Source organism: Chiloscyllium plagiosum, unplaced genomic scaffold (genome assembly GCF_037043375.1).
Source record: "Chiloscyllium plagiosum isolate Xiang-an unplaced genomic scaffold, Cpla_swu_hap1 HiC_scaffold_37, whole genome shotgun sequence".
Classification (NCBI taxonomy): Eukaryota; Metazoa; Chordata; class Chondrichthyes; order Orectolobiformes; family Hemiscylliidae; genus Chiloscyllium; species Chiloscyllium plagiosum.
The window spans coordinates 84,097,922-84,117,960 of record NW_028270175.1 but is presented as its reverse complement, the minus strand read 5'-3'; the positions used below and the strand labels follow the sequence as shown (position 1 = coordinate 84,117,960).

General features: G+C 42.1%; 1 protein-coding gene across 1 annotated transcript; it reads left to right on the top strand.

Moving 5' to 3' along the window:
- The first annotated feature begins 6,484 nt into the window (after positions 1-6,484).
- On the top strand, positions 6,485-8,574 carry LOC148139857 (uncharacterized). The gene is made up of 2 exons (XM_087980684.1): positions 6,485-6,599; positions 7,673-8,574. The coding sequence occupies exons 1-2, from the start codon at positions 6,485-6,487 to the stop codon at positions 8,572-8,574; spliced, it is 1,017 nt and encodes a 338-aa protein (XP_087836810.1).
- The last annotated feature ends 11,465 nt before the right edge of the window (positions 8,575-20,039 follow it).

Here is a 20,039-nt window from a genome sequence, read left to right as displayed (position 1 = left end):
ACATTTCTTTCACGATGCAGTCCCAAGATAAATTAGGGTTATTTTAAAGTCGCCATCTCAGCTCAGACAATATATTTAAATTGTTGCTTTTAGAGTCTGTCTGAGTTCCAAACTTGACTCAGACTGGTTGTACTTTCAAATTAGAAATTTATAAAATTTGACATTGACTGACTGCCGACAAATAGTGCTTGTTTGAACAGAATGTACCCCTCTCCAAATGGAAACGTGCAAGTGCAATTTTACCTTGACTTATATATGCATGTGATTGAGCGTGAGTAAGAGAGAAACATTGAGTGTGGGGAGTGTGTGTGTTTATAAGTGAGAGAGTCTGCTCATTAGAAAGCGTTCAGACCATCCAGCTAACTGACGAAGGGACAGCAGTACTTCCAAATCAACCTGTTGGAATACAACCTGGTGTTGTCTGTTTATGACTTTTCCCCTGACATTCCGAAAGTAGTATTACTTCCCACCACTTGGGAAGGGAATGGTTGAATATGGCCTCCAACATAGCTCATCCACTTCCCACACCTCTGCCCTCAAACCCCAAAACTCCAATGGCAACAAGGACAGAAACCCCTCGTCATCACTTTCCACACTACCAACCTCTGCATAATCCACATTATCCACCGACATTTCCGTCACCTACGAACAGACCCAACACCAGGAATATATTTCCCTCCCCACCCTTATCCACTTTCTGTAAAGAACGTTCTCTCCGTGACTACCTGGTCACGTCCACGGCCCTCAACAACCTATCATACACTCCTGTCATCTTCCCAACCACCGCAGGAATTGAAAATCCTGCGCTCACACCTCCTCCCTCACCTCCATCCAAGGCCGCTAAGGAGACTTCCATATTCACCAGCACTTCACTTACACACCTACCAATTTCATTTGTTGCATCTGTTGCACTTGATGCGATCTTCTTTACATTGGTGAGAGTGGGCGCCTTCTCGCAGAGTGCTTTATGGAACATCTCCGGAACACGCTGTGGCAAAACATTTCAACTCCCCCTCCCAATCTGCTGACGACATGTAGCTCCTGGGCCTCCTCCACCTCCACTCACTCACCTCCATCGCCTGGAAGAAGAACGCCTCATCTTCTGCTTCTGAACTCTTCAAGCACAGGGCACAAGTGTGGATTTCACCAATTTCCTCATTTCCCATCCCCCCACTTTACTCCAGTTTGAAGCTGACAGCTCAGCACCATCCTCATCACCTGTCCTACCTTCTTATCATCCTTTCCACCTATCCACTCCACCCTCATCTCCGACCTATCACTTTCAACTCCACCTCCACCCACATATAATACCCTGTCCTCCATTCGCCCCAGCACCACTTCCCTCCCATTTTCTCTCCACCACGGAGGCTCCCTGCTTCAGTCCTGATGAAAGGCTTTTGCCCGAAACGTCGATTTTCCTGCTCCTCGGATGCTGCCTGAGCAGCTTTGCTTTCTCAGCACCACTCTCATCTTCCCTCTGATCTCCAGCATCCGCAGACCTCACTTTCGCCTTAGAATAAAGATCAGGTAAGCCTCCGATGATGTCGGTTTGGTGAAAGTAACATTTGACATCAGAAGAAGATGTTCTCGTGCAACGGTTTTCGAAAAAGGTCAGTGAATTGTCTGAAACAGAGAAAATAACGGCTGTTCGAAATATATTAAAATAATTTCCAGGATCAGCGCGGAGTAATCAGAGCAGGAAGTGCTTTGGGAAGCCAACAAAGATGAGATCAATTCCGTGCTGAAATAAAGATACAGACAGCAAGGTATTTGGCGAATGCAAATGTGTTCTAAACTGAGGGCAGCAGAGGTTAGAAAGCAGATTGCATGCTTGAGTTACTTCACGATAGCCAAATCAAATCGACTCTGGCGCATCTGAACATGAACAGAAACTAGGGTCATCTCGAGGTGGAGGAGGTTATTTTTTTCGGTCAGGGATACTGGAATAGTTCTCCACCAGACAGATGGAAGATAGAGCAGGAGGAGAGGATGGAGATGGAGGGAAATGTTCGCTAATTCCTCAAGTGGACAACAGGATACTGTTCCCACGAATTTAACGAGACTTAATAGAAAACGTACCGAGAGCATGATCGTCCTTTGGTGTCAATATAATAATCCCAATTGGCAAGCTTTTATCATTTCGTTACGTGCTTAGTTCCTGTAAACGGGCTGAACAGTTTTTGTGGAACAAACCTAATAAACTGCCAAAAGATTCCCGACAGGCGATTAATAGTGCTGGTGATCACAAACCCTTTCATGCAACAACATCTGACATTGGATTTCCGTTCAGTTCATAGAATATAGAAGTTCAGCTTGGAAACAAGTTTCGCCTTTCCCCTGGAAGGCTGCTCGGGCGATGAAGAGCATCGTTACATTGTCGGAAAGATTCAGTGTGAAACCACGAGAGTTAGATTTGGAAATCTGTGGTCCGCAAACATGAAAATTTGAGCACCCATTCTTCTTCGACGTGAATTTCAGCAAAATCTCTACTTAGATTCCCTCCATTATTGATGGGAAATAGCCTCAAAGGTGTCAATAACGTTGAACAGTTAGGAGTGGAAATAAGGTGTGCAAATTCCTTTGACTTCATTTCTCTGATGCATGGTTTCTGAAACTGGGTTAAAAATTGTTTGAATGGAACCGTTGACATTATCCCAAATTTTAGCTGAGTTTTCTTGTCCGTCACTTAAGTAATGTCCTTTTGCTGTCTGGATTCATTGCGCTGTACAGCATGGATACAGAGTCTTATGTCCAACTCGTGCATGCCGAAGAAATATCTGAAATAAATCTATTTCCATTTGTCAACATTTACTCCATATCCCTATGACCACTTCCTCTTCATATACCCATTCAAATTCCTTATAAATGTTGCAAGTTAGCAGCCTTCATAACTTCTTCTGGCAGCTCATTCAATACACCAGCACCCTCTGTAGGAAACGTTGCCCCTTCGGTGCCTATTAAATCTTTCCCAACTCCCCTTAAATCTTAGTGGGCGGCACGGTTGCACAGTGGTTAGCACTGCTGCCTCACAGCGCCAGAGACCCAGGTTCAATTCCTGCCTCAAGCGACTGACTGTGTGGAGTTTGCACGTTCTCCCAGTGTCTGCGTGGGTTTCCTCCGGGTGCTCCGATTTTCTCCCACAGTCCAAAAGATGTGCAGGCCAGGTGAATTGGCCGTGCTAAATTGCCCATAGTGTTAGGTAAGGGGTAAATGAAGTGGTATGGGTGGGTTACGCTTCGGCGGGTCGGTGTGGACTTGTTGGGCCGAAGGGCCTGTTTCCACACTGTAAGTAATCTAATCTAATCTTAACTATCTGGTATTGGACACCCCTAACACTAGAGAAAAGACGTTGGCTATTCATGCTGTCCATGCCTATCATACGTTTACAGCCATGGATCAAGTAACCCTGCTTCCTGAAAATAAATGCAACCTTAGGAGATTCTACCAAAAGCCTAAACTCTTTCTCGCTGGCAAAGCCCATATAATTTTTTTTCTTTTAAAATTTGCAAATACTTTCATTTAACTGGGAGACAATAATTGCACGCATTTTTCTACAAGTGGCCTAACTAATGTTCTGTACATTACTGAAACGTGACCTGTTCAATTGAATGAACTGATCAGTGAAGGCAACCATATCAAAGGTCTTCTTCGCAATCCCATCCAACTGCGACTACAACTTCAAGGAAATCTGAAACTGCACTCCATCTTCTCTTTATTTGGCAATACAAATCAGTACATTCACCTTTCTGTATAAGTCTTGCCCTGATTTGCCTTTTCAAAGTGCAGCATCTCACGTTTATCGAAATTAAAATCCACCTGCCAATACTCATGCACTGGCAGATTTGATCCAAATCCCGTTGTACTCTGAGGTAAACTTCCTCCCTGTCAGCTAGAAATCCAGTTTTGGTGTTATCTGCAAGCTTAGTAATCATGTCTCGTATGTTCACATCCAACTTATTTATACAGGTGATGTAAAGCAGTGGGGCCGGCACTGATCCTTATGGCATACCACTGTACCAAAAATCCGATTATTCAGATTTCCTTCCAACAATTGTCCCCAACAGACAATTTGTATTACCCTGGATTCTTCTTAGATTTAATAACACATTCGGACAAAACATTTTCTGGTACACATTTTGCTGTGAAGAGTGACCTGGGTGTCCTTTTCCACGATCCATAGAAGGTGGGTCTGCAGTTTCAATAGGAGAAAGTGAGGTCTGCAGATTCTGGAGATCAGAGTCGAGAACGCCGTACTATGAAAGCACAGCGTGTCAGGCAGCATCCTTGAAGAAGGAGAATCGACCATTCAGACATATGCTCTTGATCAAGTCATTCTTGACGAAGGGCTTATGCTCAAAGCGTCGATTCTCCTGCTTCTCGAATGCTGTATGTTCTGCTGTGCTTTTCCAGCACCACTGGAATACTGACTCTAATCTCCAGCATCTGCAGTACCCACTTCTGCCTGGATTGGGATTATATTCATTGGAGTTTAGAACAGTGAGGTGGGCTCCTTCACAAACATTTAAAACAGTGAAGCCACTGTTTACATCGTATGGAAACAGAGAATATGTTTTTAATGGTGCATAAAAAATGGACAAGATGGCACAGCCTCAAAATAAGGGAACTAGATTTTGGACCGTATTGAGAAGGAACGTCGTCACCCAGAGGATTGTTAAACTGTGGAAATGCATGCACAATGATGTGGTTGAGGCTTCCCATTGAAAGTTCTTTTTTTTTAAATGATAGGATAGTTTTTTTAACGTCAAGGATTTAAGGGTTATGGTGAGAGGGTGGTAACTGGTTCTGACACCCGATAAGAACAGCCCTGATCTTGTTGAACTGCAGAATGGGCTCGAATGGCCAGATGGCCGACGCCTACTCCAATTTCTTATGTTGTTATTTTCTTATGTTCTGAACTATTTCCTCTCCGTTCAAGCCAATAACACTCCAGAAGCCCAGTCTATATTTGCGAAGTTAAAATTCCCTAAAATAACAAACAACACAATTCACAGATAACTGAAAAGTATTTAAAGAAAATTTGCAGAACTGCTGAATATTCTTCAGTGAATAACCACGATAGTAAACAGATAAACACTCACAAAAAACATGTGATCAATCAAGTAACGCCTCACGTTGGTATCGAAGTTGTTAATAGCAATGAAACCAAATATTTGGAAATCACCAGTGGCTAAAGACACCCGTGCGGCCCTCATGGTCTGTGACTAAGAGATATCATGCAATTCCTTCACTGTGGAAACAGGACATTTGGGGCGAAATGTCGTCACCGACTCTCTGAACAGTAATCCATCCAGACACATTCTCCTCTACTGCTATTCTGCATTTACCCCTGACTAATGCACATAACCTACACACCCCTTGAACAATATGGACAATTTTGCAATGCAATTCACCTAAACCGCCTACATTTGGCTTCTGGGAGGAGCAACCAGAGGGAATCCACGCAGACACGTGGAGAATGTGCCATCTCCACACCGTCAGTTGGCCGAGGCTGAAATCGAAGCCAGGTTACTGGCACTGTGAGGCAGCAGTTTGGGAAGAAGATGGGAAAGCCAATATTCTGTCTTTATTCATCAAAAGAGAATTTGAGCACCGGATCAAAGAAGACTTGATGTTTCATTGGCAGAGAACAATGGTGAGACTGTGCCTTGAGTATTATGCACAGTTTTGGTAACCTTGGCAGGAAAGTATATACTTCCACGGAGGTTAACAGGATTGTTTCCTACGGTTATCTGGAATATCAGAGAATATTCGTCATGTGTGGGATGGGGTGATCTGCACAGGATGAAACATCCGATATATCCATATTCATTTAAGTACTGATCACAACTTCTTTTCATCATGTCTCGCTGTGGCGACTTAGGACGTACCTTTCAGCTTGTGGACTACCGATTCAAGACCTATTCTGTCTATTTCTTGCACAGAACTAAACACATGCGTTGCTTCAGCCTCTGGTTCCAGTCTCCTCTTACAGCCAGAATGTCCCCTAATTGCATTATTCTGTTCTCAGTATACTGGTAAGTGAATCCTTTCATTCTGGGAGAGGTAAGTATGGAGTGAAATGAGTTAAATGAATCGTTACATGTAATCGGTCTCATGAATGTCAGTCTCCACCGACCGTAATTGTGCAACCGGAGTGTGCCCCTCTGGAATAATAAGGCCATCCTTCGATATGTTTGCAACACTGTCAGTGAGAGCAGCACACCCAACACGAACAGAGATGAGCAACACAAGTATCGAGATCGCTATTTGAACAATATATCACAACGATGAAAAAGTGAATTGAAATCTAACTACAGTCAACTGCATAGACCCAGCAATGGATTGCGATCCAAGGACACTGAGTTGGAATAGTACAACAACAGCTTGGAATGAGGGAACAACGACTTGGTACGGTGATGCAAAGACATGAAAAGTGAGAAACATAGACTGGAACGGCAAAACAATAGCAAGGTTTTTCTTTGGAATGAGTCACTCGTCTGTACAATTTGACCGATTGAGTCTAATACATCGCATTGAAAGAGCCCTTCAATACATTCAACTGGTTTATTATCCCTTTCTTGCTATTGTTGGTCTCCTTGGTAAGTCTTTCCAATTTGTATCCACCCTGGCGTTACTGTGCTAACATTGCTGCATCTGATGATTCCGCGGTTTATTATTGACAAACTCTGAGCAAATATATTACCGTGCTTGACGTTCAATTGTTGCCTCTGGTCAGCCTGACGAGTCTCTGATTCCCGCTGTCGGTAATTTAAATGTCACTATCTCATTCCTCTTATTGAGTAAATACTGACACTTTATTGTAATCGCCATGCATTTAAATCAGTTGTCAAAGTGAATGTACACTCTTTCCTTCTGGTCACAGATACCCAAAGATTCCCTTTGGCGCCATTGCATTATCCAGGTCGTGGTCATTGATTTGAACGGTATTATCGAAGTCGTGTTTTGGAGATGCAGCAGTGCATATTGTTGACAGTGTGATTGATTTTTCAAGTTGTCAGCTGGGTTTTTGTTGAGTGCACTACATTGGCATGATGCTGTCAGGTCGTAGAATGATGTCAGAGCGGCACTGGTCCAAGCAGGTAGAGAGTATTCTATGAGTAAATAGAAATGAGCAATTGCCTATTTCGAGCCTGCACGCATGAGAAAAAGTGACTATGTCCGTTTCCAACACTCCAATACTGGGTCGTTTATTGCTATTCAGTCTTCATAATGCAGGATGGATTATTCACAATTACACATGGGTACTCAGGAATTCTAAGGGAAAGGACAACACTGGCAACATCAAACTACCCAAGAAAAATCATCATGATCAAAGTGCGGACATCATTTCCGACTGACGTGACTTCGAGTGAATTTAACAACATCACACCTATTTCCTGTGGGATTTACCAATTTCAGCAACATGCATTATAACATACAGTCATAGAGTTATACATGACGAAAACCACTCGATTTACCTTATCCCACATTTTCATTTGTAATCAAATTATGTAAGATCAACTACGAGCTGCAACAGAAAACCATAATACTGTGATAAACATTTGGTAGAACAATATAACAGTATCCTATTTGTATGTCACATTAAGTAGCATGGAAATCTGATCTCTTTGATCCGAGCAGAACCAATAACTTCACTGTTTATGTTCCTCAGCAAACGTAATAACCATCATAATTCTCTCCCGGAAAAAGTGTGATCTCTCCCAAGGCGTCACTCACTACCTGATGGCTATGGCAATGGCGGATTTACTCGTCGTCATTACTGATCTAATCCTGCGACGCATTCCATTCCTCTATAAGGTAGAGCACCATTTCTTAGAAAACGTTCCTGTTTGTAACATCCACGCTGTCCTGCTCCATGCCGCCACTGACTGTTCTGTCTGGTTCACAGTTACTTTCACCTTTGATCGATTCGTGAATATTTGTTGCCCAAAAGTGAAAAATGAATCCTGCGTTGTGAAAACACCGTCAGTGGTTCTGGGAACTGTGACTGGAATGAGTTGTTTGAAGAACATTTCTTGGTATTTTACGTTTACAGGTCAGCATAGTCAGAGGGATGGACCCTGGTTCTGCTGGCTGCCACGACGTATCAGGTATTCTTCATTGTGGGGCGCAATTGAGTTATTTCATTATCTACTCACCCCAGGAATTGCTTTTATACTCATTCTGCTTCTCAATGGTTCAACGGTCAGGCATTTAATCGTGGCCAGCAGATCCCGAAGGAGGCTCCATCACCAAAGGAACAGAAAGACCACCAGAGACACAGAGATGAACAATCGTAGGAATTCAATAATTTTGTTGTTCCTTCTGTCAATCAATATTATTCTGTTCTGGTTAGTATCAATGGTGTTTTCCATAAATAGACGACTGTTTTATCTGAGATATCTGTCTAAGAAGCTGCCAGTTTTTGTAATGGAACTGGGCTACATGCTCCAGCTGCTCAGTTGTTGTACAAACACTGCGATATATGTCTCGACACAAACTAAGTTCAGAGAACATTTCATGAATATTGTCAATTATCCCTTTGCTGCAATATTTAAATGTATCAAATTTTGAAATCGATTAAAGAATTGCACTATAAGAAATCAATCCTGCAACCACATTCGCTGGTGACTTCCATTCAAATATTTGAACTTACGATTTTGCCTCTTTATTTTGCCGCGGCTATTTCTGTTTCTGCACTCGTTTATCTGTACACTTGTTCAGGAGTGTGTATCCTCCTGCATGTGTGCATTTGTGTGTATGAATTTAAGCACAAAAAAGATAAATAGGGAAGCAGGTTTGCCTCCATATTGTCTATTCAACAGTGATTGTGACATGATGAAATATCATCAGTTTTTTTTGTGTGGGACACTTTGATTTGAATCTTGTTCCTGCAATTTGCATAGCACACACATAAACCCATGAAAGCATGGTTCAGTCCTGTCGACGGGGGGAATTAAAAACGAAATGAAAACTCAGGTCGGTAAAGAAGCTGTCCTCGACGTTTACGGAGGCTTTTAGGTCTCTGAAACGGCATACATTTCGCCGAGAGATTCTCGAATGAAAAGGATGCATCACCCAGAACGCTTTTCCTCGAAGAGTGATTGCTCGCACTAAGGGACATAGGTTTAAGTTGAGGGGTGTTCGATATAGGATCGATGTCAGACGTACTTGACTCAGAGAGGAGTAGGAGAGTGTAATGCACTGCCTGCAACAGTAGTCGACTCGCCAAATCTAAGGGCATTTAAATGGTCATAGGATTGGCATATGGATGAGAATCGAATTGTGCCGGTGAGATGGGCTTTAGATTGGTTTCACAGGTCGGCGCCACATCGAGAGCGAAAGGCCTGCACTGTGCTGTAATGTTCTATGTTCTACCTTCTATGACTAAACATGAAATTTAAGGATTGTATCAAAGCGAACAACGTTGTGACCAATATGGTAAAATGTATTGGCATGAATAAGTTTTAAAAATCAACAATGAATGATCTTTTAAAAATGGGAAAAAGGAGTGCAAACGTAAATTATCCAGAAGTGTTTGCAAAGCACATGATTTCACCTTCCACGACGGTAGAGAAAAGGAAGAAAGTACACAGAAAGTATTCATTTATGAGTGGTGAACGTGCGGATTTAGCAATGAGAATGGAGAAATTAACATGGGCATTGAACACACATTTTTAATCTATGTTAAATTGTGAAGACATTCAAAAGTAAGTAAAATTAAAGAAATTCACACACCGAGTCAAAAACAATCATCATCACAGTGAAGAATGTGTATGTACACTACTGTTGTAAAGAACAGGTAATGCATGTCTGTCGGGAGGAACAGGAGATTGGGATGAAAAAAGTATGTATTTTGAAAACTTGTTGCAGGCACGATTGTCGAAATGGCCTCCGCCTGCGCTACAGTGTCGACAAACTCTCGCATTTCATAACTTGCATGGTAACGTAATGAAAAGTGACAGTAAAGATCACGGAATATTAAGTGTAATTTTGCCAAATTCCCTTGATTTTAGACCAAAGAACCAGAGAATCCGACAGTTAGTATCTTCTAAAACGTACAAGATGTCGGGGTCAGTCAGGCAGAAGAGCAACAATCAGTGGTGTCATCCTGCAGGAATACGGACTAAGCCGGGAATATTTCCACTGCCTCGGGCAAGGCTGTGAGCAGGAAATGTCTCCAGTTCTAACTGCTGGAAGCACAGATTGTGGAACTGGAGCAATGTCTGAGGTCACTGCAGAACAAATGTGAATCTGGGCGAAATACAGAAAGCAAGGCAGCGAGATGGCCACATCGCAGGTTAAGACTCCACAAGCAGAAAAGGTATTGTTGTTAGAGAAAGACGACTAAAAAGGCCATGCGAGACTCCCCCGTGGGCATTTTCTTGAGAAAAGATATACATCTTCAGATAGTGTTGAGAGAGATGTTCTCTTCGATTGAGCAGCTAAAACCAATTTCATTGCACCCTGATGTGTGTGTTACTAAGGGAATGATCCAAAATAACTTGAAAGGCAAAGTTCAACCAATTATGAGGAGGATGGATCGGCGCAAACGAGAATCAAGAATACGATGATGCCTCCCCGATGTTTGACTTATGAATGCCTCAGAAAAGTTACAGTGCATCTTAAAAGTAGAGAGTGAAAAGCCAGAGGTCAGGTTACACATTGGGAAAAATGACAGAAGGAAATAACGAGATCAAAAATGCAGGAAGCAAACTGAATTTAGGACTGCAAAGGTAGGGATCTTAAGATTACTAAGAGTGAATTATGAATAAAGTAGAAAAAATTGAGGTATATCACTGGCCGAAAAGATGGTTTGTCCGTTATGGTTTCAGATTTATGAGGTATTGGTCCCGATTCAGAAACGGGAGTATGTGTAATGGGGAGCAAAGAGATGACTGACGAATTATACTCATGTTTCACTTCAGACATCATATGCGAAGTTGCAAATAGCCGTACTGGAAATGATGGAAAACTGGCGTTTAGTAAGAAGAATAAACTAGAGTAAGTGCGACTTAGAAGATAACTTGGCTTGAAATAATTGATAGAACAGAATATTAATGAAATCGCTGAGCCACAGTGCTTCTACAGACAAATATCCAAGGACTGACATTCAACATTCCAGTGTATTTACACAAGTGAATTTGCAAATAGTGAATCTATTACTGACATGGGCCCAATTCTGTCGACATAGTTAAAGGTTTTCATTCATCCCAGCATTCACCTGTTCGCGCCTCAAACACACTCACCAACATCTCTTTGTCTTCTCCTTCCTCATCTCCAAACGAGACTGTAGTTAGAGACTGAATTAATATGGCTGGAAGTAAAAAAAAAACAATGAACGTAATGTTGAGGGGAAGATTCGTGAGTGCGTGCAGTGTGAATAAATACGTTGGTTCAAAATACTTTTTTTCTGCGCTCTGAGGTGAGAGGTGGCTGGGGCGCACTGGACATTTGTTCCAGAAGTTTTAATCTTGTCCCAGTTATGGGCAGCCAATGAGATTTTAAAATGCGTCAAGTTGATCGAAAAAATTATATTTGACCCTGAGAGTCTTCAGTTGAAAGTAAAGCTCACCAGTGAATCAGACCTGCTGAGAGACATTTTGCCAACATCTCGAGTGATCTCGAAAATCCTATACCAATAAGGCAAAATCTAATTTGCAAAATTAAAATACATTGTGAGGGAGATGAGAATCAGGTATAACAGCTGACGAAACTCAAAAAAAAAACAGCCATAGACATTTGACAATCCTTTTCTGGATACCTCAAAATTCTCACACTGCAACTCACTCCCAGTTCGTTGGTGGTCCAAAATAGAGATTTACCAGTCAAACATGTATCCACATGTTGCTGAGATTGTCATTCAGTTATTCTAGCACTGCAGAAATGCTCATATTTTTTTCATGATTGGATTTCTTGCATTTTCTCCAGATGAGGGGAAGAGGAGATATTACACTTCTGTGTCCCCTTTTGTGAATGCCGATTTATGTCCTGTCCTTCGCCTCATGAATAATTTCAAGTAATCTCTATAGAGCCACGTGAAACCAAAATATGACACATGAACCAGTAAAGTGATCTCAACTCAGTCTAGTCAAATAGATCTGCTTTACGCTGGGAAGAGTTTGTCAGAGGTTCGGACGGAATTCCAACGTTCCTGCAGCTCAATGGTGGTAAGTTTCAAATCTAGCAGAGGTGTGGAAAAGCTGGAGATTTCGACAAATCAGAGATCACGAAGGGTCGAAGGATAATGGCGTTTTGCTGGAAAAGAATCCAAAGACTGGGGGGAGGCAAGTCATGGAGTGTGTCCAGAAAAAAGGAAGAGAGTTTTAAAATTAAGACATTGCTAACTCAGGATTCGATGAAGGTCAATCAGCGCACTTGCCTATGAGAGGCTATGGGACAACTGCTGCATTAATACATGAGAGAACATATTCCAATGAGCTCAGAATTTCAGTAGACCACATGTGAGATTCCAACCTTGGGGAATGGCCATTTGGATACAGCGCGAAACACAGTGCTTGAGCTCAAAAGAAAAGGTGTGCCCTAGAATCTTGCAAAAGACAACTTTTTGGAAGGTACTTTTTTGTTAGACAAGGCTTGTTACCTTCGGATATAATTTTCTCAGCCACGAACTATTCTTCTTTACAATCAACGGCTGTCATTTTCGATTCCTCCCTGATATCCAGGAAAGCATTAAGGTCATTTGCAAAATAGCTCACCAGTTGTACAGAGCAATTGAGGTACCATCACGTTTTCAATGTGTAGCTGCAGGAACGAAAGGACCTGGCACAGTGAGAAGCACACCTGCCTCGGTCTGAAGGTGGAAACTCTGAGCAGAAATATCTGGAGAGTACATCCCATCGTTTGGAGCTCAAGGAGGCAACATTTCTTTTGTCTCTGAACTGGTTTCATTGAGTAATTGTTAAGGTAAAAAAATGTTGGCCTTTATTTCAGGTGCAATGGTGCATGAATGTAGGGATGTTTTGCTCAAACAATACAGGCACGAGTTCAATCACAGCTAGAATACTGTGAGCAGTATTAGTTTCAATCCAGTCTTGAAAGAAACACGTATACTGGCATCGGAGGCAGTCCAGAGAATTTCTACTGGGCTAATCCGGGGAATGAATGGACGATATTATGAGCATATATTGAGATGATTATGCCCGTTGCTTTTGGAATATAGAAAACTGAGAGATGTCACTGTTGAATCACTCAAGAGAGTGTTTACTCGTGGAGATGAAGAGGCTTTGTTTCTCCTTGTGGGATAGTGTGGAACCAGGTGGCATAATTTAAGAATACGAACCATCGCGTTTCGACAGATGATGAAGAATTTAATCTCTCTGAATTTGGGAATATATGTGGAATGATCAGCTGCAGATAACTATTGAGGTTTCATCGTGAACTGTCTTCAAAGCTGTGAAATACAGATCATTACTCCAAAAAGGGAATCATGTGGTATTGAGATAAATTAGAGAAGTGGTTTGAGGTTTATCAGACAATCCGTTGAAGGACGTAACAGGCTCGAAAGACTGATTGGCCAGCATCTGAATGTATGGCTTCTAATTTGAGTGACGGAGACGAATGTTAAAATTCTGTCTTTGTTTGAATTGTGGTCAGGAGGCAAGAGGGAAATGGATGAAATTTTGTGATCGCTGCGCTCTGCATAGTTAATTGCTGAACAATAGGTAGTTGATATTTAGAACAATCTCCAGGAGTTGAGGACGGAACAAGATTCAATCGCAATTGTGAGGATGCCTCCAGGATAAGCCACTAACGTCCCATCCTCTCTGCGGAGTCAGCAAGGTTTTTTCACAGTCGCTAAATAAGGCGTCCTTATTACATTCTTGTTAAATGTTGGCAGGAGCGTCAGAGAGTCTCTGAGCTCGGTCGCATTGGACAAAGAAAAAGCTTCTACACATTAGATTGCAACAATCAAATGCAATCAGATCAAAACTCTGTTCCTGTTCCCCAGCCCTTTGCCAATCGCTTTGGCATCGTGGCTGCACAGATAAATACTTCCTGAAATTGTTGAGTGTTTCTGTTTCTCCCACTTCCATGGAGAGTGAGCTTCATATTCCACGAGCATATGAATGAAAACAGTGGTCCTCACGGCCACATTGATCCTGCTGCCCATTACCTAAAATCACCAATCCTGCCACTGATCCCACCAGGAAGGGGAACGTCTTCTTCCTATCTCCCCCTCATTATTGTATACATGCCAATCTTGTGCTCTCTCAAACTCCTCTTATTTCACGATAACGAACCCAGTCTGTTCGGTCTCTCATCATAATTGAAATTCGCCAGGCTAGGTAACATAATCGTAAATCTCCTCTCTGCCCAATTTCGAGAGTGACCATTTGTGTGCATTCCGGAATTGTAAGTAAAACTGTAAGTGTGTGACCAAACCAAATCAATGTTATACAGTTCTCTTCACAACCTGCACATTCGAAAAGTGTATGCCTCGGCTACTAAAAACAAGTATCACACAGGCATTCATAACCACGAACGTTCCCTGATCAGCGATATTCAGAAACCACAAGACATGTGCATAAAAGTTATATCTTGCCTTTTTTTGATCCCGGGGTCCTCAAATTCATCATGCTTTTACTTGCCATTTTTGTCTTGCCTGGGGTCATCACATCACACTTTCGTGAATTGCTATACATTATCCGAGTGATTTCAGCTCCGGAGAATGTGAATGTCCCTTTCAGACATGTGTTGACACGTTGGAATCTTGCTGGAGAGACGCGTGCTGCTGAGTGAATTGGTCGCGATGTGCAGAACATGAATACAGGCCTCTTGGCCTTTGACAAAAAAATTGCCTACTGCATCCTTGACCTAACGTTGTATGATTGCAATAGAGCAGTGTTAATCCATAAAAAGTCCTAACCAAGACTGAAGTGAGGAAGGGCTGTTTCTCTACTGCAACGTGTAAAACTGCTAAATATTGTGGTTTTTAAATACAAAATATTCCTCGTCTTTACAATTCAGCATGAGATTTCATTGCGCCTTCATCCAAAGGGAAGCGGTGATGCAGTGGTATTCTAATTGAGTACATTCCTGTGACAATGTCGAACTGTTCTGCAGACCTAAATTGAATCATGCCATGGTAAAATTTACGTTGAATTGAGACGAAATCTGGAGCTGTCATTTTATTGAGGACGATGAATCGAATGTCTGGTTCACTCATGTCGTTGACTGAAGGACACCACCAGTTTGGCCTCTGTGCGACGATGGACACACAACAATGTGAGTTACACCTAACTGCAGTCTGTTAAGGGGAATCAATGTTGATCTCGCCAATGATGCTCTCATGAATATTTTTTTGTGAGATAGCTATGACAACAGCATTCTGAATAAAGGCACCAACGTTCAAAGTCCAAAATTACTTTGTGAAGTCCAAGACTACCATCACGAATCCATTTGGTGTCAAACACAGCCTGTTCTAAATTGCTTCTTTTTAATATAAATGGACTGAACATGGATTTGACATTGCTGCCTAGACGAAGGCAGGTTAGGAGGATATTGAGCATGACTGCCTTGCTCAAGACTATTTTCGATATGATTTCAGGCAATTGATCGATACAGAAAATAACACGTTATTTGATGTAAGAGAGCTCCATTCGTTTACGACTAAGACAGGAGTGCTCAGGATAATAGGCTTGGGAGAAACACACAAGAGCTCACCAAGTACAATTCTGGAATAACCACACTAGGATAGAAGAATATTTTGGAAGCCAAATCCATGCTGCAAATGCGATGCAGCGGCTAAGGTTTGCGAGACGGATGCTGCATTTTCGTAACTGCACAGGGGCTGTATGAATTGCGTGCTGGGCAGTTTGAATTGACACTAAGAATGGATTAGTTACCAGGCAGCAGAATTCTGTTTTTCTGGGAAGGTATCTCTAGATTCTCAGAGAGATGTCTTCATTGAACAGCATTCACCAAGAAGATCGAACACCAATCAGAAGGGAGAGGAAGATTAAATAAAGAAATGCACATACCTCAGTTAGAGATGAGGACATTACTCGTGTCATTTTAACAAAAATGAAATATTTTCCACCGAGACATTGTTTTCCTCTGATATCAGGAAACTCGCCTCTGTTGGCTGGTTTGCATTTTAAAAATCTAATTATTGAATGCATCGGAAGTGATTTGCTGTTTCTAAACAAACTTAATAAAATGTCAGGAAATTGCAATGAATCATAACTGCATATGTTAGTGTCATAGAGAGGCATTCATTCATACAGAATCGAAAGAGATTCTTTGTCGTGGCACATCTCCACTCACCAAGAGTAATCAAATGACACTAACCACTTTTACTTGCATTTGGTCCACAGTGTACCATGCCCTGGCATTTCATGTGCACATTCACATTCTTCTCAAACATTGCGAGAGTACCCGGCTCCACCACCATCGCAGGCAGCACTGTCAATATTTCTGCTTCCCTTGATGAATGAAAACTTTTCAGAACTTCATAAACCAATGACAATTCACTTTGAACTAATGCCCTCTTGTCTCAGAAACGTTCGCGATGGGTAAAATATTATCATGATCTATCATTGAGGATTCTGGGTAATCCAAGATGAAGGACGGAAAAAAATTCTGGCTGTAACAGCTGCTCCTTTATTGAGGCACTTTAGGTGTTGGAGGTGATTTCCTCGAATTCCAGGAGCAGCAATTACAGTTTTATGTCCTCAAAGTTTGGGTGAAGATTTGTAGCTCGGGTGCTCGTTATTGTGGTTCTGTTCGCCGAGCTCGGGTGCTCGTTATTGTGGTTCTGTCCGCTGTAGTGGCTGTAGTGGCTGAAACTGACAACCGGAAGCGGCAGGGACAGGCCACTATAAATGCCGGAGGAAACACCACAGAAGCGCTTCACAGGAGGCTCCCAAGCACTGAGGATGTCACCTTGACAGGGGACGAAACGTTTGCAACAAAAATTTCCAGCTCAGCGAATAGAACCACAACAGTTTTATATGCTGTTTCATTGTTTTGGAACTTTGGGAAAAATACAGTCAAAGCAACAGCAGTTTTAAAAGAGGGAAGGACACGCAAAGGAAGCACATGGTGAGGTCAGTGCAGGAGAGAGAGAGAGAAAGTAACTGACAGTGACATGCACAGTTACTGCCTTTGCTGTTAAACTTCATGGATCGCTGGACTTTGGAGTGCATCTGGGAAAATTAACAAACAGCGAAATTCACAACTGATCTTGGAGGAACTGTTTGGGTGAGGTTCTCAGCACAGAATCAGGTAAGTGTATTATTTTAAGTGAGATCGACAGAAAGTTTGTAGTAGTGAGTATGCAGGGTTCTTTCTTGATTATATGTTTTTTGTTGCGATATGTCTCTTGATTAAACTAAAAATATAAGCCATAACTATTAATTTAAACTGGAGCAATGTTTGTTTTGAGGAATAAGACCGTGATTTTTTCTGGGTCAGTAGGTTGTGATGGAGCAAAAATGGCCTTTTGTAGAGTGACATACGCTTTTAGTTAGATGTGTGAGGTGAAAGAGAGTTTGAGGGTTACTGCGGATTATATCTGCAATAAATGCTGTTGGTTGCGAATCTTATAAGATCGAATGGATCGGTTAGAGAGACAATTAGACGCAATGAGGAATTTGCAACAGCAATGTTATGTGATGGATGGCAGTTATAAGAAGGGGGGAAAGTTTCAGATACGGTCACATTGATGGGTTAACTCCAGGAAAGTAAGAGAGTTAGGCAGCTAGTGCAGAATCCTTCTGTTGCTATACTCAGTTCAAACAAGTATGCTGTTTGGAAAATGTAGGGGTTGATTGATTCTCAGGGAAACATAGCACGAACAGCCAAGTTTCTGGTATTGAGACTGACTCTAATGCAACGAGGGTTACGTCGGGTTTCAAGAGATCAATTGTGTTAGGCGATTCTCTAGTCCGAGGTACAGACAGACATTTCTGTGGCCAGCAGCGAAAAATCAGAATTGTGTGTGGTTTCCCTGGTACCAGGAACAAGAATGTCTCAGAGAGGGTGCGGAATGATCTCAAGGGGGAGACAAACCAGCATGAGGCCATTGTCCTCATTGGCAAAAATGACATTGGAAGGGAAAGGGTTGAGATTCTGAAGGGAGAATACACAGAGTTATACAGGAATTTAAAGAGGAAATTTGTTAAGTGTGTACAAGAAAAATTCTGATTCAGTATGTGGATGCACCCACTTGAGCAAACATACACAATCCCCCTCCCCCCGACAATATTCAATCACCAGCTTCCTGTAGGAGAGAATTCTACAGATTCGCAAAACTCTAAGTGAAGAAAATCTTCCTCGTATACCCATTTAATGGAATATCCCTTATTCCTAATCCATGGCACATCGTCCTGGACTCCCCGGACCTGCTCAGTATCATCAGCATGTTATATGTTTCAATGAGATCCCTCCTCATTCTACTAAGTTCTAGTTAGTACAAGCCCAGTCGATCTAGTTTTTTGTCATATATGAGTCCTGCCAACTTGGGAATCAGCCTTGTGAACATTCGCTTGTCTTCCTCAATTGCAAGAATATTCTTCAACACACAAGAATATCAAATACTTAACGTGTGGCTTCATGAAGTCCCTCTTTAATTGCAGCAAGATGTCTTTACTCTGACACAGAAAATCGTCCCGCTTTACAGGCCAGCATACCTTTGGCTGTCATCACTGCCTGCTGCATCAGCATGCATGGTTAAGCTGACTCTGTTAAATTATTAAATGTATCAGGGAAGTTAAGTATAACATTAAGGAATGGACGGAGGAAGTGTTGAGTATGCTAAAATACATTACAGTATCCCAAGCCCCCAGGTCCGGATGGGATGTATCCCTGGTTTCAGAGAGGAGCGAGAGAGGAAATAGTTGAGGTATTAATAGACATTTTTGCAGCAGACTTCAACAGGGACCCAGAGGACTGGAGAGTTATTAATGTTGTCTCCTTATTTCTGACGTGTAGCACGAATATTCCAGATAAATATAGACTGGTGAGCCTGACATCAGCGGAGGGTATGCAGCTGGAGAAGATGCAAAGGGATCCGATCTATTTCCATTTGGATGAAAATGAACTTATCAATGATAGGCAACACGTTTTCTTTTCAGGGAAGGTCGTATCTTACCAAGCTGATAGAATTATTTGAGGAATTGACTAAGTTGATTGATGATGGAAGGGCTGCAGCTGTCAATTGCATGGTTTTCAGTAAGGCACTTGGCAAGTGCCTTATTTTGTGCTGATGGAGAAAATGAAGTTACATGGAGTGCAATTTACAATAGCAAGTTGGATTCAGCACTGGTTGGGGCAACAGAAGACAGAGTTTAGTAGTAGTAATGAGTTTCTCTAAATGGAAAATTGTGTCCAGTTGTGTTCTAGGAGAAAGTGAAGACTCCAGATGCTGTAGATCAGAGCTGAAAAATGTGTTGATGGAAAATCACAGCAGGTCAGGCAGCATCAAAGGAGGAGGAGATTTGACATTTCGGGCATAAGCCCTACTTCAGGAATGGCTTAAAGAAGGGCTTAACCTTTAGGGCATAAGCCATTCCTGAAGAAGGGCTAATGCCCGAAACGTCGATTCTCCTGCTCCTTTGATGCTGCCTGACCAGCTGCGCTTTTCCAGCAACACACTTTTCAGCTCCAATTGTGTTCTACTGGGTTGCGTTCTGGGAACAGCCTTGTTTGTGATAGTCATATCACTGATTTAGTGGAAGATGCACGTGGTCTGATTAGCAGGTTTGCAGATTACACTAAGATTGGTGGAGGAGCAGACAGTGAAGGGAACTTTCAGAAAATACAGCAAAATACGGATCAATTGGATAGTTAGACGGAGAAATGGTTAATGGGGTCAATCCGAGCAAATGCAAGGTGATATACAGAGAGATTGTTAACGTCCATTGCACACTGAATGTGGCAATGGAAGTATACAGAGTGGTCAAGCAGGCACATGGCATGTTTTCCTTCATCGAATGGTGTATTGAGTACTGGAATTGATAGGCAATGTTACAATTGCATGAGACATTGGTTCAGTGGACAGTTCTGGTCGTCAC